At 48.0% G+C, this 19,344-nt stretch overlaps 1 protein-coding gene across 1 annotated transcript in view; it reads left to right on the top strand.

Annotated features, from left to right (window-relative positions):
- The window catches only part of LONP2 (lon peptidase 2, peroxisomal), a 54,016-nt gene that overhangs the window by 12,776 nt on the left and 21,896 nt on the right, over window positions 1–19,344 (top strand). Inside the window, exons 8-10 of the mRNA XM_056862770.1 lie at window positions 4,118–4,259; window positions 16,781–16,931; window positions 18,809–18,935. Of these exons, the coding sequence (XP_056718748.1) occupies window positions 4,118–4,259; window positions 16,781–16,931; window positions 18,809–18,935 (420 nt within the window). The remainder of the gene's footprint in view (window positions 1–4,117; window positions 4,260–16,780; window positions 16,932–18,808; window positions 18,936–19,344) is intronic.

Below are 19,344 nucleotides of genomic sequence, written 5' to 3' on the forward strand. Positions count from 1 at the left end.
ACTGGTTTGCTTCTTCAGCAGAGCATCTTTTCTGCAAAGCAAAAGGACAGCCCTAGCTTTCTGCTACCTTGTTGACATAATAAGAATCAAGACGGCCTCACCTTTGTGTCTGCAGGGAGCACCCTGCCGGAAACAATTGCTTTTGTTGGCTTGCAGCCTTCCAATGTTTTGTGATTGGCCCCAGTCTCCATGGCAGCCATTTTGTGATTGCCCCATTGTGGCCGCCATTTTGTTGACGGTGACCACTCCACATTCTCAAAAATTCCAGAAGTGCCCATGAGATCAAAGACCCACGGTATGCTAATCTGCAAGATTATTGTATTTCACTGAGTTTATATGAATTCTTATTGCACTAGCTGTTTCCTTATTCCAGAGAGGCATGCTGATTTACTAGTCACGAGCTGACATTCACACATGCAAACCGACAGTGACCTCTGTTAGTGAAAGTCCTTTAAAAGCTCTTGCTGGGCTTTTGAGAACAACAATGTAGAGAAACGCCCATCGTAATGGCGTTTTAATGAGACTGGTCTTTATCATTAGGCTAAGTGTGGTGTAGTGGTTAAGAGTGGTGGTTTTGAGTGTTGGCCTCTGATCTGGAGAACCGGGTTTGATTCCCCCCTTCTCCACATGAGTGGTGGATGCTAATCTGGTGAACCGGATTTGTTTCTTCACTCCTCCACATGAAGCCAGCTGGGTGTCCTTGGGCTAGTCACAGCTCTCTCAGAGCTCTCTCAGCTCCCACCTACCACACAGGGTGTCTGTTGTTGGGAGGAAAAGGGAAGGTGATTGTAAGCCGGTTTGATTCTCTCTTAAGTGGTAGAGAAAGTCAGCATATAAAAACCAACTCTTATTCTTCTAATTACTCATGTTTTTATGCCGCTTATTGGTGCTCTTAAATTAAAATCCAGATTTATGGGTTTGGATTTCTTATTTAAGTGCCATTACATGATCAATAAAATTGTCCAGTTCTTAAGGACTCTCCTACCTGCACCCCCCAATATTTGAAACAGAACTGTAAATGTTTTTACTATAAGCTTAGGAATTTTGACATAGTTTATTGCCTTGGAGCTTGGCTACGTTACATTCGTCACGTTAAAAATAGCCACGTTTAAGCGGTTGGGAATTCCGACACTCTCATAGAGACGGGCAGAGAAAGGTGGAGGAGATTGTAGACAGTCGTATGGGAAAACACGAGCTGCTGGCCGTCTTTCTCTCTCTGTTGTCACTGCTCCCCCCGCCCAGGATAATTAGCTGCTAAAGAGGATAAGGAGGACTAAACAGAGAGCCAGCGTGGTGTAGTGGTTAAGAGCGGTGGTTTGGAGCAGAGGACTCTGATCTGGAGAACCCGGTTTGATTCCCCACTCCTTCACATGAGCGGTGGACTCTTATCTAGTGAACCGGGTTGGTTTCCCCACTCCTATACATGAAGCCAGCTGGGTGACCTTGGGCTAGTCACAGCTCTCTTAGAGCTCTCTCAGCCCCACCTTCCTCACAGTGTGTCTGTTTTGGGGAGGGGAAGAGAAGATGATTGTAAGCTGGTTAAGTAAAGCTCTCTTAAGTAAAAGTTGGCAAAAAAACCCCAACTCCTCTTCTTCTTTTTCCTCTTCCTCGTTTTCTTCCTCTTCTTCCTCCTCCTCCAGAGGGAGAGAGGTAGCCAGTGGCTTCCCCCCCCCGGTGCATTTGCCTATAGTATAGCTAGGATTGCTTTTCTCCAGGTGGTGCTTGGAGTTCTCCAGACCTCATAGATCAGTTCCCCTGGAGAAAATGGCAGCTTTGGAGCGTGCGCTCACTGGCATTACACCCTGCTGAGGCCCCTCCCCTTCCCAAACCCCGCCCTCCCCAGGCTCCACCCCTCAAATCTTCAGGGGTTTCCCAACCTAGAGCTGGCAATCCTAACTATAGCCCTCTCCAGTTTTCTTTTCCTGTCCCCATGGGATCATCGTAAAGGTCCTCTGCTGAAGCACGGCTTACACGTAGCTCCCCCCTTGATGTGGCGAATGACATGTTTTAGCCAGGCTCTCACGCCGCAGATGCTCCTTGCAAGCAGGTATTTATTTTGGAGAGACGCAGGGAACCTTAGAATTTGGATACAGTCGAAGCGGGCAGTTTTCTTTTTCTGGCCGGGAAGAAAACCAACATAAAGATTCCACAGTTAAAAGGTATTTGGACCTTGTAAACAACAGAGCGCTGGGCTGACAAAAATGAAATCTTTACTCTGTTCATTGCATGCCACCTTTCAAGATCAAAAACCAGAGAGTGTCACATAGCGTTTGTGGTCTGTAAGACTTCCTGGCCATTGACCAAGCAGCCGTGATGTCACAGGATGCTTATAGATATGTTCAGGGGAAGGGTTAGCCGTGAAGACTGGACAACTCTGGAGGAAACAGGTTAGAGTGGCTCGGAAAACATTGTGAACACGGGGAGATGCAGTGGGGAGCTGTGTTGGTCTAGGCCAATGGTTCCCAAAGCGGGCAGTACCACCCCCTGGGGGGCGGTGGATTTACCTAGGGGGGCACTAAGAGGCAAGAAGGCAGCAGGGGGGCGCTAGAGGTGGGCCCCTTCAACTGTGTTGTTCACTAATTTACAATAAATCAAGCTATGGCACCATGCTGGCAAATTTGGTGTAAACTATCAGAATTCCCCTCCCCCAGACTTTGAAGAGCTTGGTACCATCAAGTTCATCAGTTTCGTTGAATAAATTTCAACCAAAAAGTTTTAATTTGATTTTGAATAGATGTGCAGTTAATTGTTACTGTTTTGAAATTTTATTGTTATTATCTTCTTTAGTGAGTCATGCAAACTCCTATTTTGAATAATGCTTTTCATAGGATAGGGTAGGTGGCGCTGGGGTTGTTTGTGGAACCAAGGGAGCGGTGGCCCGAAATGTTTGGGAACCACTGGTCTAGTGGAAGAGCTAGATTTGAGTCCAGTGGCACAGAGTTTAACACAATTTTGGGGGTATAAACTTTGGAGAGTCTGAGCTCACTTCGTCAGATACAGTATCTGTCAAAGGGAGCTTTGACTCTCAAAAGCTTATGCCCCCAAAATTGTGTTGGTCTGTAAGGTTAAATAGCAAAAGGGACATCTTCCACCATCAGTAACGTGAGCGTGTTTTCAATGGCCAGAGTTCTCCAGCAATTAATATGTAAGTAACTGTTGGGGAATGATAGGACCTCCACTCCATTGTTTGTTGTTGGGAGGATCTTGGCCTTTAAAACAAGCATGTGTTTATGGAGTGATGTTTCAGGATGACGTAGAGGCACCATATAGCTCGGTGGTGTGTGTGAGCAGACAGGTTTGGTCCCCGACATGTCCATTTTAAAAGTTAATGGGCTGGAAAAGAAGAAGCTCTGCCTTTGGAACAGACAGTACTGGATCTCCCGATCCTCTAACTCGGCATAGGAATGCATCTTCATAAATCCGTATGACTGATCAAAAAGCAATTTCCATGGTTCTCAGATACTTTAAAAAATGTTCCATGTGCCCCCGCTTTACCTCTGTGCTTATTTAGGCAATACCCCTACAAGCGTGGTGTAGTGGTTAAGAGCAGTGGTTTGGAGCGGTGGACTCTGATCTGGAGAACTGGGATTGATACCCCTCTCCTCCACATGAGCAGTGGACGCTAATCTGGTGAACTGGGTTTGATTCCCCAGTCCTGCACATGAAGCCAGCTCGGTGACCTTGGGCTAGTCACACTCTCTCAGCCCCACCCACCTCACAGGGTGTCTGTGGTGGGGAGGGGAAGGGAAGGTGATTGTAAGCCGGTTTGATTCTCCCTTAAGTGGTAGAGGAAGTCGGCATATAAAAGCCCGCCAAACGGTTAATTAGATGGCAGTATCAACAAACAGCGCTGTTTGATGTAACTGTCTTTTAACTATGCCATAAAGGGTACTTTTTAATATCTCCATTCCTTTTGTACCCTTTTTGTATTATGTTTTTATGCCAGTAAAGGAATGATGATGATGATGATGATATAAAAACCAACTCTTCTTCTTTTAAATGTTTAATTTTCACAGTATCACAAAAGGGTACCTAAAAATTGCTTGCTTCCAGGGTTGCGTCGTGGTCTTTCGGTTTTGCTGCGGTCCGTCTTTCAGTTCTTGCTTGCTTCTTCCAGGCGCACCTACGTGGGCAGCATGCCGGGGCGAATAATCAACGGCTTGAAGACCGTCGGGGTTAACAATCCCGTGTTCCTGCTCGATGAGGTCGACAAGCTCGGGAAGAGCCTGCAGGGAGACCCGGCAGCAGCTCTGCTCGAGGTAAGGAAGGGCGCACGCTGCTTCCTGGTTGCCTGTGACGCTTGCTTCTAAGCCAGCGCTCTTGTTCTGGGCTTCGGGGGACAGTCTGGATTTCGGAGGTGGAGATAACATTGAACGAAAGAGGCCAATTGCCACTAGTGCTTCCGCATCTTGTTTGTCAGTAAACAGCAAGGGGTTTTTAATGCTTAGGAGCCGAGATGCATAACGTATGGTCTGCCAATGCATCCCCCCCACACAGATTCTGGTGGCTCGGCAGGTATCGCCGGTCCCCTTGCTCCCGATTGGCTGCAGCTCCAAATGGGCCGGCTGGGTGTGTCAGGGAAGCTTGACGACATCGCAAGAAACCGGCGGCCACTCTTGGGCGAGCTTCCAGAGAGATCCCATTGCGGCCGTGGTTGTCATGTTATTGTAATTTTGCAACGGTGATGTTGGTTGTTTCTACTGTTACATTTGCTTTTTAGCAATTGCCGCTTTACTCTGAAAGCTGCATTAGTTTCTTGCATTTCAAAAGTATTGACTGCCTGTATGTTTTACACCCAGAATCAGGGGCAACCCTGGATAGCCCACAATGTGTCTGTATTGCTTGAGAAACCAAGGAAAGTCATTTTTCCATCATTCATGTGAGCTGTCCTGGGTCCTCTTAGATGGATAAAAGAAGGATATAAATATTTATTATTAACTTAATTTATACCACTACCTTCTCCCCAAGTGGCTTACATCATTCTCCTCTCCCCACATTTTCTCCTCACAACAACCCTGTGAGGTAGGTCATGCTGAGAGGGTGTGGCAGGCCCACGGTCACTCAGCAAACTTCCATGGCGGAGTAGGAATTCGCACCTGGGTCTGCCGAATCCTAGTCCGACACTCTAACCACTACACCACATGGGTTCTCATATTTAAATCCGTTAATAAATTGGCTCGTTTGGCCATGGATTTAGAAAAAAATAACCAGTTACAATGATACTGGAGATGCTTTGGGGCATTTTGAGATTGATAGCTAATTTTGTATTGTAGGCGGAATTAAAAAAACAAAAAAACAAAATGAAAGGACTTGGACAGCTGCTGGACCTTAGTCTTATTTACCAAGGGGCTGACGTTCTCTCAGGAAAATTGCATTTTTTATTTATATCTCACAACAAGAGGAAGGAAGTCGGGTGGCGGGGGAAGAGTCCCACTGTTCTGGTAGCTTAGCATGTATTTTGTACTGGCAACCGTGTTGCAAAGGAATCCCTCTCCTTGCAGTATCTCAGAGTCTTGTGGCCGTCCTCTCAATACAGGATTGTTTTCAGTGAGGCAAGACTAGGCCAGATGTGTGTACCTTGGAATCACCCTGGAAGGTAATGGCTCTGGAAGTCTGTCAGATTGAGTTGCCAGTCTCCAGGTGGGGGATGGAGATCTCTCAAAATTACAACTGGTCTCCAGGTTAAAGAGATTGGCTCCCCTGGAGAAAACGGCTACTTTGGAAGGCGAGCTCTATGGCATTATACCCTATTGAGGTCTCTCCCCTCCCCAAACCCCCACCCTCCCCAGGCTACCCCCTCTAAAATATCCAGGAATTTCACAACCCAGAGCTTGCAACCCTATTGAACACATGAAGCTGCCTTATACGGAATCAGACCTTTGGTCCATCGAAGTCAGTATTGTCTACTAAGACTGGCAGCGGCTCTCCATGGTCTCAGGCTGAGGTCTTTCACATCACCTACCTTCCTACTCCCTTTAACTGGAGATGCCAGGGATTGAACCTGGGTCCTTCTGCATGCCAAGCAGATGCTCTTCCACTGAGCCACAGCCACTGTGAAAGGGAAAATGTTCCGTTCAGAGCCTGGTCCATGCTGGGTTTGGGGATTGTAATCTCTGAGATCCCTTTTTAGGTCATTAGGGGGTTTTTTTGGTTGTTGTCAGTAGGCGTCCTTGGGTTAATTTCTTTCTGGCCTCCTTCCCCGAGCGGGTTCACCTAGGCTCAAGCATTTGTTTTAAGTCCTGTTGAAATATTTCACGCTGGGGAATGAGCTCGTATTCCAGAGCCGAGGAGGAATTTCCCATTTCCTAGGCACCAGCGTCCGGAACGCTTAGAAGTGAGCCTTAGAGATGTTGGCCTTGCGCGGAGCCGAAGAAGTATTTCAGGCCGTTGTGACAAAGCTGAGAAAGGTTCAGGAAATTGTCTCAGCGAGGCTGGGGACCCACTTGAAAGGGAAGAAATGTTTTCCCGCCCCCTGTATTTTGTAGGCAAAAGGCAGAGTTTTTTTGTTCCCCCCCCCCTTCCAGAATTGGATATCTGGATCGTCCAGATGGTGGGCCGGGGCGCGTTTTTTGCTTGAGCGGAGCAGAATGTCTTCCTATTTCCAGTTACTGTTCGTCAACAAGGGAACATTTGTTCTATATTTAGATGACCCCTGTTGAAGGTCGGAGGAGACAGAAAAGGATCCAAGTGCTTGCTGGAGAGCATTCTCAGGCAGGGGAATCAAGCAAAAATACGCAGGCAGGCCATGAAATGTCTGCAAAGATGCCGGCCCTGCATATTTTGGAAGGGGAGCAATAAGCAAGTGTTGAATGAAGAGGAGCTCATTTTTGTTGGCCTTTGTCTTCCAGCGTTCTTCCAAGAACCGTGGGCTAGCACACACAGGTCCATGCTCCCATCCTCCCTTTTGCCCTCCTAACAGCCCTGTGTGGTAGGTTGGGCTGAAAGAGAAGGTGGTGTGTGACTGTTTCAAGGTTCTCATGCAACATGCAAGGGGAGGAGCTGTGGCTCAGTGGTAGGACATCTGCTTGGCATGCAGAAGGTCCTAGGTTCAATCCCTGGCATCTCCATTTAAAGGAACCAGGCAAGTAGGTGAAGTGAAAGACCTCTGCCTGAGACCCTGGAGAGCCACTGCCGGTCTGGGTAGACAATACTGACTTTGATGGGTCTGATTCAGTATAAGGCAGCTTCATGTGTTCATGTGTTCAATAAAATGAGCTTAATGGGTGAGCATTGGATTTGAACCCAGGTCCCACTGTTCCTCATCTAACCTCTGCACTCTGATCAATCATCTTTCTGGGTTGTGGAAGTTCAACCTCGATCTTGGAAAGTGCTGTGTTTTGTTGAAAGATTTCCTGAATTTAATGGGATACCAGTTGAATAGCACCGTTATTCTCAAAAAGACCCCTGTTCTCAAAAAACAGAAAGGGTAAAAGTGATGGGAGCAGGGGATTGAGGAGGAGTAAAGCTGTTTCAGGCCTTCCTGAAACAGAGGGGAAAGCCTTTTTCCCCCTGGGAAAGATGACGGTTCATGGTCTTAATTGTTGAAATCCAAAAGCCACTTTTCACAATTTAGAAGAAGAGTTGGGTTTTATACCCTGCTTTTCTCTATTGAAAGGAGTCTCAAAGCAGCTTAAAATTGCCTTCCCTTTCCCCTCGCCACAACAGGCACCTTGTAAGGTTGGTGGGGCTGAGAGAGTTCTGAGAGAACTGTGACTGGCCCATGGTCATCCAGCAGGCTTCATATGGAGGAGTGGGGAATCGAACCCGCTTCTCCAGACTAGAGTCAGCCGCTCTTAACCACAACACCACGCTGGCTCTCTTAAGACTTTCCCTTGATAGCAGAAACTACTTTTTTATAGCAGAAATGTATCAGAGCTACATGGGAGGTTTCAAAAGAGCTAGTGTGACCCAGTAAGCTCCCCTTGAAAATCACTTTCGATTGATGGTTCGTGTCTCCTTCTCTCGGATCCCTCCCCCCCCCTCAGTTTTCAACTTTTTAAAAAAGTTACAGTAATTTGTAAGCTACTTGAGATGGCTTTTTCTTCTCGACAAGTGTTCGGATTCTCTGTGTGAGCATGGGTGTGTGTGTGTGAGAGAGAGACGTCTAATTTTAATTACCAGCACGGTTCTGGGCCGTAATTTAAACTGCCAAACAAAAGGGACGCTGTTCAGGCCCTAATGGGAAAAGGATACGTTCTGTTGACAGCTGAGTGCAATTGCCTGGGCATCGCGGGAGTCCCGTCGCTAGTAGTGCTAGTAATGTGGGAAGGGAGAGCACCAGAATAATTCCAGGGTTGGTTTTGACGGGTGTTGCATGAGCAGCAAATATGGGTTGCTGTTCCACCATGAGCCTGGCCTTGGCCAGGGAGGGCGGGTTATAAATTTGAAAAATAATTAAAAATAAATAAAATAAATAAATGTTTATAAGAACATCAGAACATAAGAAAGGCCCTGCTGGATCAGACCAAGGCCCATCAAGTCCAGCAGTCTGTTCACACAGTGGCCAACCAGGTGCCTTTAGGAAGCCCACCAACAAGACGCAGCAGCACCATCCTGCCTGTGTTCCACAGCACCTAATATATTTGGCATGCTTATCTGATCCTGGCAAGAATAGGTGTGCATCATGACTAGTATCCATTTTGACTAGTAGCCATGAATAGCCCTCTCTTCCATGAACATGTCCACTCCCCTCTTCAAGCTTTCCAAGTTGGCAGCCATCACCACATCCTGGGGCAGGGAGTTCCACAATTTAACTATGCGTTGTGTGAAGAAATACTTTTATCTGTTTTGAGTCTCTCACCCTCCAGCTTCAGCAGATGACCCCGCGTTTCTAGTATTATGAGAGAGGGAGAAAAGCTTCTCCCTGTCCCTTCCCCATACCATGCATAATTTTATAGACCTCTATCATGTCTCCCCTTAACTGCCTTCTTTCCAGGCTGAACAGCCCTAAGCGTTTTAGCCACTCCTCATAGGGTAGTTGCTCTAGCCCCCTCATCATTTTGGTTCAGGTTATGAGAAGCAGGAACCCTGCGCAGGTGGCGTTTCAGATGCTGTTGCCTTTGGGTCACTCGGATGCCTTGTATTATCAAGGTTTGCGTAAAGAGGGAGGGATTTCTTGCTTTTGTACACATCCGGGCTTTGTTTTAGGCCATCCACCTAGCATTGTAATACAACCGGGAGATGACTTCGTGTGTTCGCTGGCTGTAGATCCTGTACATACGGGACCTGTTTATCTCTGAACGTGTGAGAGAACTCGTGATGAGAACGGGGTCCTGTTCCCCCACGTGAATTGCACACGTACTGCTGACGTCGCATGTTATCTCTTTTACAGGGCACAAGGGCACATGTGGATCCTTGGGCAGTGAGTGTGAAAGTCACCCCAGAGTAGAATCTGTTGAAGACATGAAATTGCCTTGTACTGAATCAGACCCTTGACCCCCAGCTTACGCTCCAAACTGCCAAGTTCTGCGCCGTTGCTATTACAATACGCAGAACTTTATCAGAAAATGATTGTTAGAATATTTTACAATTTTATCAATTTTAAGATGATCATTTTCACCAGGGGTTGCTTTTATTGATCTTATACCTTTATATGTACGGGCAGTCTGTGATTCTGCAGTGCAAAACTATTGAGTCTGGAATTTTTGTTGTGTTGACACGTGATTGGTCAGTCGACCGTGTTAACAAATTTGAATTTGAATCAGACTCTTGGTCCATCAACTACTCTGACCGGCAGTGGCTCTCCAGGGTCTCAGGCAGAGGTCTTTCACATCACCTACCTGCCTCGTCCCTTTAACTGGCGATGCCGGGGATTGAACCTGGGGCCTTCTTCATGCCAAGCAGAGGCTTCTTATGCCACGTATGAACATCAGAGGTGTTCGTCCCTTCCTGCTCCAAGTGTCCCGGCGTCCCTTGAATGGGGTTAAAGTTGAGCTGTGTGAGCGCCTAATCAGCCTTGCAAATGGATTGTTTTAAGCCCATGCCCAACAGAATGTCGGTTTCAGGCGACCTGACAAGAGGGTCCAGCAAGGACAGCGCACAGCAATGCAAGAATTGTGCATCACACTCGCAAGCGTCCCAAGATCAGCGAGCGGGCACTTCGGTCAAAATGGAAAGCGTACAGCTCCAGGCATGCTGGAACTCCTCTTTAATAGAGCCACACCCTCTCATTAAAAGCAGTTTTTGTTGTTGTGTTCAGGGCAGGGTTTTCTGTTCTGTGCCCTGCGCTTTTTGTTTTTTCAAGCAGCAGCCCTGGTCCTTCAAGTCAGAACTTCTTTACGAGTTCAAGCAACAGCGCGGATTCTTTCTGGGAAATTGTTTTCCTCGGTTCCCCCCCCCCCCAAAAAAAATATTATCTTCATGAGTCATTTTTGAACCTCTGTACCTAGAAACATCACGCGTCAAGTCAAGCTTGTTTACTTCTCTGATGGAATGCTGCTACTTCCTCTGTGCTACATGAACTGGCCCTCTTTTGCTGTTTTAGTGGATGTTTCTGGTCGTTGAAAAATCTTAAGTGAGAATTTTGTAATATTTTTCCCCTTGGTTTGAAAGTCTTAACACCGTTAAAAAGACACGGATAGTTGATCTTTGGACTGTGTAGTGAACACATGAAGCTACCTTATACTGAATCAGACCCTTGGTCCATCAAAGTCAGTATTGTCTACTCAGACACACATGAAACTGCCTTCTACTGAATCAGGCTCTTGGTCCATCAAAGTCAGTATTGTCTACTCAGACCAGCAGCGGCTCTCCAGGGTCTCAGGCAGAGGTCTTTTGCATTACCTACTTGCCTAGTCCCTTTAACGAGATGCTGGGGATTGAACCTGGGACCTTCTGCATGCCAAGCAGATGCTCTTCCACTGAGCCACAGCCCCTCCCCAATATGAACACATGAAGCTGCCTTCTGCTGAATCAGACCCTTGGTCCATCAAAGTCATTATTGTCTACTCAGACCAGCAGCGGCTCTCCAGGGTCTCAGGCAGAGGTCTTTCACATCACCTACTTGCCTAGTCCCTTTAACTGGAGATGCCGGAGGTTGAACCTGGGCTTCATGCCAAGCAGATGCTACGGCCCTTGACCTTCTCCATTCACTTGGGTATTGTCCACTCTCCTCTTGTGGACCTTGTTCGCAAAAAGGAGTAGGGGCAGGGGTGTCTCCCAGTTAGGTGGGGGAGCCCTGGGCAAGATGCCTTCCAGTGGCTTGGCCACTAAGAGTGCCACTGCCGCTTCTCTGAACTTAAGGGAGCCAGAGTGTCTGCTTTGCATCCTCCAGAATATCTCAGCCCAGGAACTGGGAGATCATTTGGGGGCCTTTGGGGAAAATCTCCCATTTCCTGGTGAGAGCAAATAGGTTGGTGGGGCCCCCGTGCAGGTCCCTGGGCCTCACTAGTTAGAAGAAGAAGAGTTGGTTCGTCTTCGGTCTTCTGTGCAGTCCCACATTGGGACTGCGCACGCGCAGGCCAGCCATCGGAAGATTTCTATAGCTTCTAGTTACACGATAGGGGGCGCCGACTCCTCCACGCATGCGCGCGCCTTCCCACCAAAGTGACGCAACGTCGGAGGTCGGCGCCCCCTATCCCTCAGTTCTTTCTTTGCCGCCTGTAAGGAAGGTTCATCAAAGCTTCGCTCTTCTTCATAACTACTAACTGTATCGTGAGTCTTTTATTCCTAAATATCTTTTTACCGCGGCTGCGGTGATGGCGCAAACCGCCCTGTTTAAGAGATGCTCCCAATGCAACTCTAAGATGTCAAAAACTGATGACCATGCCCTTTGTGTCCTATGTCTGGGTGAAGGGCACAAGGTGGGCTCCTGCAAAATTTGTGTACAGTTCACGCCAACAGCTCGCTCTAATAGGGCTGCGCATCTGCAGGCTGCGTTGTACAAGAAAGCCCTTACCTGCTCCGATTTGCCAGCGTCGTCTCAATCGGCCGCGCGAGAGCATGCCCCCAGGGCCGAGTCTGTCGGTTCCGTCCGCTCGGTTCCGACCTCGAGTTCGAAGAGAAAGTCATCTCGGTCCTCTGAAACTAAGGAGAGGAGATCAGCTTCGGAACCGACGCGTAAGAAGACGTCATGGGAACCGACGCATAAGAAAGCAAAGGCTAAGACCAAGCACTTGGAGGGTCAGAGCGTCGAGGGACGCGGTCCCAAGATTTCCCAACTCTCGGCTCCGAAGCCCTCGGTTTCGACTTCGGCTGAATCAGTGCTGATGGAGGGACTCTCTACACCCCCTCCCCCTCGGACGCCCGCACCCATTGTAGGGCTCGATTCCGAGTCGGAACTGGACCTCCCTGACCTCTCCATCGGGGACGCCCTACAGATTGAAGGGACAGATACCTTGGTTCCGACGCAAGTGGCATCTTCTTCGGCTCCGGGTCCTTCGGTTCCGACTCAGCAGCCTCAACCTCCACAACCCTGGTGGCCTCCACAATGGCCGTCTCAACAGCAACCCCAGTGGCCTCCTTCAGTATCACAACAACAGTGGCCAACTTATGGAATGTACCCGCAGTGGTTCCCTCCTCAGATGCCATCGGTTCCATGGCCTCCGGCACCGACCCAGGCCCCAACTCAACCCTCTGCTCCTCGGAGAGAGCCACATTTTTCAAATCAGGACAGCGACACCGACTCAGAGCAAGGGTCTAGGTCGTATTATTCAGAGCTGGGCTCTGATACTTACTCTAATCATTCCCCACTGGATGATGTAGTGGGCGACGCTTCTACATCCTCGCCCACGGATGACAGCCGTTCATTCTCTGATCAGATGCTTAGAATGGCTAATGCTTAGAATGGCTAATGCACTTTTCTCTACCTTTAAGGGAGTCTCAAAGCAGCTTACAATCACCTTCCCTTCCCCACAAGAGATACCCTGTGAAGTAGGTGGGGCTGAGAGAGTTCTGAGAGGACTGTGACCAGCCCAAGGTCACCCAGCAGGCTGCATGTGGAGGAGAGGGGAAACCAACCTGGTTCACCAGATTAGAGTTTGGCACTCATGTGGAGGAGTGGGGAATCAAACCCAGTTCTCCAGATTAAGAGTCCACCTCTCCTAACCACTACACCACGCTGGCTCCCAACCATTGGCCAACCCAACAGCTGTTTCAGGGCTTGAGCACATCTTGTATATATTATCCAGCGACAAATGCAGGACAGTTTCCCCCTCGTACCTTCTCATTGCCCTATCCTAAAAAGCCATAATCACCCTAATAGAATATGAGAGACTGTGGTTTAGTGGTCAGTGTGTCAGACTAAGATCTGAGAGGCTCAGGTTCAAATCCCCACTCTGGCATAGAAGCTCCCTGGGTGACCTTGGGCCAGTCCCACACTCTCAGCCTCACCTACCTGGCTGGGCTGTGGTGAGGATACAACTGGAGGAGAGGAGAACAACATAAGTCTGTTTGGGTTCCCGTTGGGGAGAAAGGCGGGGTATAAATGAAGTCGATAAATAATAAAAGGTAGGAACTTCCAAGTGCTCAAATCGCGCATATTTTAACAGCAAAGATTCACTCAGGAATTGAATAGGGGATGAGAAATCTGTTGCTTACCCAGGAAAAACCTTGAGTTGCCATAATCAACCGCGTGAGTGTCAGTCTGCAAGTCTGGAATAAACTAGTGCAGTGTGGCTTCAATCTTGCCCAAGTATCTCCAGGTTGTGTATATAGCAAACACCAAGAAGGGCCGAGGCTCAGTGGTAGAGCATCTGCTTGGCATGCAGAAGGTCCCGGGTTCAATCCCCAGCATTTCCAGTTAAAGGGCCCAGGCAAGATGTGAAACACCTCTGCCTGAGAACCTGGAGAGCCGCTGCTGGTCTGAGTAGACAATACTGACTTTGAATGGACCAAGGGTCTGGTTCAGTGTAAGGCAGCTTCAGGCGTTCAAAGGCATACCTAGCTGTTGAAAACACATTACCTGGATCCATTGTGAGTATCATAAACAAGCGTCAGTTGGTATGAAAACAGAGGGCATTTGGCAGGGATTGCTTGGCTGGGCGGGCAAGGTGCCAGGGTAGCTTGCCAACATGCTAGCCTCATAACGTCCTGTCAGCACGCTTCAGTGGCAACTTATAATTTTTCCCTTTCGGTGGTGGTGAAAAGGGCCATTAAGTGGCAGATGAGTTATGGTTGACCCCATTGAGAGCCAGCATGGTGTAGTGGTTAAGAGCGCTGGTTTGGAGCGGTGGACTCTGATCTGGAGAACTGGGCTTGATTCTCCCACTCCTCCACATGAGCGGCAGAAGCTAATCTGGTGAACCGGGTTTGTTTCCCCACTCCTACAATGAAGCCAGCTGGGTGACCTTGGGCTAGTCACAGCTCTCTTAGAGCTCTCTCAGCCTCACCTACCTCACAGGGTGTCTGTTGTGGGGAAGGGAAGGTGGTTGTAAACCGGCTTTATTCTCCCTTAAGTGGTAGAGAAAGTCAGCATATAAAAACCAACTCTTCTTCATTGGGTTTTCAAGGCAAGAGACGAACAGAGGTGGTTTGCCATTGCCTGCGTAGCAACCCTGAACTTCCTTGGTGGTCTCCCAATTACTAATCTCCCAATTGGTGTCCCAGTTACTAATCCAGTTACTAACTACAGCCAACCGTGCTTAGCGTCTCAGATCTGGCAGGAGCAAGCTAGCCTGGGCTATCCAAGTCAGGGCTTTTCCCTCTTACAGTACCTTTAATTAAAAATAAATGAAAACAAACTGCCCAAACCTTGCTACGTGCAAGTGCCCAAACTCATATTAAGTGTGACTTCTCCCCCCCTCCCCCGCTTATATTTGTTAGATGATAACTTCTCTGTTGTGGTTCGAGATGCATAAGTGGTGCATTTCATCACACCTCTCTGTTATGGAAAAGAGCATCTGTGAACTTTCTCAGCTTTGGGGTTTCACTTGGTTCAGTTTCTGCCTCTGGGCAGAACGTGCAAGATGATGCATCCCTATTCTCTCCAGGATCAGAGGAGCATACCTGTTATCTTAGGTGCTGTGGAACACAGGCAGGACAATGCTTCTGCAGTCGTCTTGTTTGGGGGCTTCCTAGAGGCACCTGGTTGGGCACTGTGTGAACAGACTGCTGGACTTGATGGGCCTTGGTCTGATCCAGCAGGGCCTTTCTTATGTTCAACTTTCCAAAGACAGCTGAGTGTTCATACACCTTTCTTTAAAAGGCGAGTGTTTACCCAATACACAAATGCACAGCAACACACGCAGAACTGCTTACCATAAAGGGTTTACAGCGAGCATGTTTTGTGATCATAATAGCTCCTTCCAGGTGCACTGAAATGCAGCGGACATAGATTTAAAGCAGGTTGGATAACCCTATAAGCACATTCAACAGAAGAGGGTAGTGATTTTCTATTGTTTGTCTGATGCAGGGCGCCATGCGTCTGTCCTACTTAAAAACAAACAAACAAACTAGATTTAGAAACCTCTGCAGCAGATTGGAGAACTGTTCAGCTTCTGCTCCCTTCCTGCCTCTGCTCTCCCATGTGAGAAGTCAGTAGTTAAAGGAAGGAAAGCCTCATTCTGCCAGGTCCCCTGCAGGAAGGGAACTCAGCGTGTCTCCTCCGAGCAAGTTTGATCTAACAGCAAGGAGTAAAAGCGCTGAAGGAAAGCGCAGAATCCGCTCGTTCGTTTCAGGTTTACATTAAGGATTCTGTAGACGTGGCTTTCCGTTTTTTTTTTTTTTTTTTTTAAGAAATCAGTTTTCTAGGAGCATTTAGAGCTGTAGCAAGGAAAAGGAGGCCGTTAGACGTAAGATACGTTTCTAGCCGCAGACAAAGGAAGCGTCCAGCTGCGTTGGTCCACAGCAAAATCCTCAAACAAAAAGTGACGTCATACCTTACCAACCAAAAACAACACAAAATGGTATGCAGGCTTTTGAGTTTGCCAGACCTCTTGCTTGTGCTTTATATCTAGCTAGAAGTGGTTCTTTTCTTGCACTGGTTGCTTTAACCCTGACAACATCCAGGGGAAGGGAAATCCCATTCCTTCCCCCTCTCAGCTGGCTCCTTATCTCCACCCCCTCTTCTTCCAACTTTGCCCCTGCTCCCCTCCTTCGTTATCCTCACCCGTGCTCGTCCCCGTTTTCCCTCTCCCCACAAGAAGAAGAGTTGGTTTTTATATGCCAATTTTCTCTACAACTTAAGGAAGAATCAAAGCGGCTTACAATCACCTTCCCTTCTCCTCCCCACAACAGACACCCTGTGAGGTCGGTGGGGTGAGAGAGCTCTAAGAGAGCTGTGACTAGCCTAAGATCACCCAGCTGGCTTCATGCGGAGGGGTGGGGAAACCAACCCCATTCACCAGATTAGCCTCTGCCGCTCATGTGGAGGAGGGGGGAATCAAACCCGGTTCTCCAGATCAGAGTCCACCGCTCCAAACCACCTCTCTTAACCATGACACCACGCTGGCTCTCATGTGAATGGGGCTGTTGGTCATTCTGAAAGGGAATGCTCATGAATCTTTGACAACAGGGGCTGGTACCTGTCTGCCTGATGCCATCTTGGCAACACCTCCTGAGGCCATGCAACATTGGACACCATTTTGGATTGGATGAGCATTTTGTATTTCTCCTGAATGTCATTTTTTTTTTACTTTGCATGGGGGGGTCACCCCCATCCACTTTTATGGAGTGTTAAGATTTTTCAGAAAACTGTACCTTAGCCCTGGGTTGGCTTCCCTTGTACGTCTTTTGACCTGTACAGTGGGCCACATATGGAAATTGTCTTCATTTTTTAAAAAGGGAATTACATTTGCAAGATTAAAACCCTTCTCTTTGTATCTGCTTCCACCCCCCCTTCAAGGTCTTAGATCCGGAACAAAATCACAGCTTCACAGATCACTACCTGAACGTTGCGTTCGACTTGTCGCAGGTCCTTTTCATAGCCACCGCCAACACCATGGCGACCATTCCCCCTGCTTTGCTGGACAGAATGGAGATCATTCAGGTTCCAGGTAATGGAGAACTAATGCCGATAGATTGGCTGTGGTGGGTAAGAAGGTCCTGGTGGGGAGCCAGCGTGATGTAGTGGTTAAGAGCGGTAGTTTGGAGCAGTGGAGTCTGATCTGGAGAACTCATCCAGTTCGGAGGAAGAGAAAATTAAATTCCTCTTATGGGAGGGAGACTTTCAGTGTTATTTGAAGGTAGCCAAGTATTGCTCTGCAGCAATTAAAATCCGCTGGGAAAAGGATATTAGTGTTAATAAAGTGCATTTTAACTGATATAATTTTATCTGTATTTTGTACAAAGAGATTATTTTATCATGTAATCGGTTTTATTGACAAGGTTTGTATCTTTTCTGGCTAATGCCGTAATAATAATAAATCGAAATAAAAAAATTGAATAAATCTGGAGAACCGGGTTGTACTACCCACTCCTCCACATGAGCGGTGGAGGCTAATCTCGTGAACCGGGTTAGTTTCCCCACTCCTACACACGAAGCCAGCTGGGTGACCTTGGGATAGTCACAGCTTTCTCAGCCTCACCTACCTCACAGGATGTCTGTTGTGGGGAGGGGAAGGGAAGGTGATTGTAAGCTGGCTTGAGACTCCTTAGAGAAAGTTGGCATATAAAAACCAACTCCTCTTTCTTGTTTGTGATAGCCATCTGGCATTGTCTGCTGCAGTGGCCAGATGTAGTTGCAACGGCCTGCATATGTAGAACAATTCAAACTCAGTGGTTCTTTGATTCCTCCCGCTTATACCCCACTCTTTCTTTAAGGAGCTCAGGGTAGCATACATGGATGAGGGAATCCCATTTTTTGCTCTCACCACAGCCTGTGAGGTAGCCTAGTTTGAGAAGGAGGGACTGGCCCATCCTCCTTCAGGGAGCTTCATGATTGGAACCCTGGTGTCCCCAGACCAAATTCAAATCTTCTCTGTGTCATTCCAATTTTAGTATATGTGCTGCCTAAGCAAGCACTGCGGACCAAATTCTAGCAACATCACTCATGTTGGCTACGTGTTTCTCTTTTGCTATCCACTGTTTGTATACGGATGACCTGTGGCAGTTTCAGACTTGGCACAAACTAAGTTATTTGTGCTGCATTCCAGAATCTCCGAGAAAGGTATTTCCTGCTCCCTGAGCTCCTTGCTTGGGGTGGGACCAGGAGTTGACTTTGATACCACTGGGCATTCAGAGTGGAAGGCCATACCAGTCAAGACATGGCCCCGCCCATGTATCTTGTCCCCTCTCTCCCTGTCTCATAGAATCATAGAATCCTAGAGTTTGAAGGGACCACCATGGTCATCTAGTCCAACCCCCTGCACAATGCAGGATTTTCACAACTACCTCCCCCCTCCCACACACCCCCAGTGACCCCCTACTCCCTCTGCCCTGTGGTTAAAACATTACTGTCTTTTCACAACAATGAAAGTTAGCTTTACATTCCCACACAGAACTTCACCGGTATGTCGTAGTGGAAGACTCGGGTCTGAATCCTCTGCCATGGAAGCCTGCCGGTTGACCTTGGGCAGTCACACACTTTGAGCCTGACCTGCCTCACAGGGTTGTTGTGAGGATAAAATGGGAGAGAAGAAGAAAAGCTGGTTTTTATACCCCACTTTTTCTCTATCTTTGAGGAGCCTTCCCTTCCCCTCCCTACAACAGACACCTTGTGAAGTAGGTGGGGCTGAGAGAGAACTGTGACTAGCCCAAAGTCACCCAGCAGGCTTCATGTGGAGGTGTGGGGAAACCACCCCAATTGACCAGATTAGAATCTGCCACTTTTAACCACTACACCATGACGAAAGTAGTTTTGGGTCCCCATTGGGGAGAAAAGCAGGATATCAGTAAAGTACATAAAAGATGTCCAAGCACTTTTTTTTTAAAGGATACACCCAAGAAGAGAAGATGGAAATTGCGCATCGACACTTGATCCCAAAACAGCTGGAGCAGCATGGCTTGACTCCCCAGCAGATTCAGATCCCCCCGGAAGCGACTCTGGCCATCATCACTCGGTAAAATTTGGCTACCCTTTAAATTCTTTGCCACTTTTGAGGGTGGGGAGCGGCTTCCTGAAAGAGTAGTCTTTTAGAATTCTGAATTATTATTCATCAGCAACAACTCGTCAAAAAGAATGTGTAAATGCATCCGGGGCTGTAGGTGCTGATGATACTGATGGGGTGTATCTACCAGCTTTTCCTCTGGCGAAAGAGAGAGGACCGCCCCCCCAAAAAAAGAAAGAAAAAAAGGCTACACCAGAGACTGGTGAGACCCAGGTAGACAAAAGCCACCTAGGGTGGTGACTAGAGCGTGAGGAGGTGAAATCAGAAAGAACCGGGTAGAAAAAGATCTTTGTAACCAACCTGACAATCCTTAGCACTGACGTAGCTGTTTTGACCGCTCGGAGCAATTCACAGGATTGGA

Source organism: Euleptes europaea, chromosome 17 (genome assembly GCF_029931775.1).
Source record: "Euleptes europaea isolate rEulEur1 chromosome 17, rEulEur1.hap1, whole genome shotgun sequence".
Classification (NCBI taxonomy): domain Eukaryota; kingdom Metazoa; phylum Chordata; class Lepidosauria; order Squamata; family Sphaerodactylidae; genus Euleptes; species Euleptes europaea.